The 214-nt window shown below is 70.6% G+C and overlaps 1 protein-coding gene across 1 annotated transcript in view; it reads left to right on the top strand.

Moving 5' to 3' along the window:
* Positions 1 to 27: 27 nt before the first annotated feature.
* The window catches only part of LOC104531720 (dickkopf-related protein 1), a gene marked incomplete at its 5' end in the record, with an annotated part of 889 nt that continues 702 nt past the window's right edge, over positions 28 to 214 (top strand). Inside the window, one exon of the mRNA XM_010176711.2 lies at positions 28 to 133. Within this exon, the coding sequence (XP_010175013.2) occupies positions 28 to 133 (106 nt within the window). The remainder of the gene's footprint in view (positions 134 to 214) is intronic.

The following is a 214-nucleotide window of genomic DNA, read 5'->3' as shown; positions in this document are numbered from 1 at the left end:
GCCGCCCCGCTGCCTCCCGCAGGGCTCTGCACCCCCCTGGAGCCTCCTCACGGAGCCGCCGAGCTGGAGGAGATGGGGACCGAGCTGCTGCCCCGACGGACGCCCGCTCCCGCCTGGCTCCCCGCTGCCAAAGGTAAGGAGGTTTCTGGTGTTGTGACCCTGCTGTCTCCTGTGGAGCTGCCCATCCTGCCCTACTATCCCCCGTGGGGGCAGT

The sequence above is a fragment of the Antrostomus carolinensis genome, unplaced genomic scaffold (genome assembly GCF_000700745.2).
Source record: "Antrostomus carolinensis isolate BGI_N321 unplaced genomic scaffold, ASM70074v2 scaffold1731, whole genome shotgun sequence".
Classification (NCBI taxonomy): Eukaryota; Metazoa; Chordata; class Aves; order Caprimulgiformes; family Caprimulgidae; genus Antrostomus; species Antrostomus carolinensis.
The sequence above is the reverse complement of the archived record's forward strand: the minus strand, read 5'-3'. Positions and strand labels throughout refer to the sequence as shown.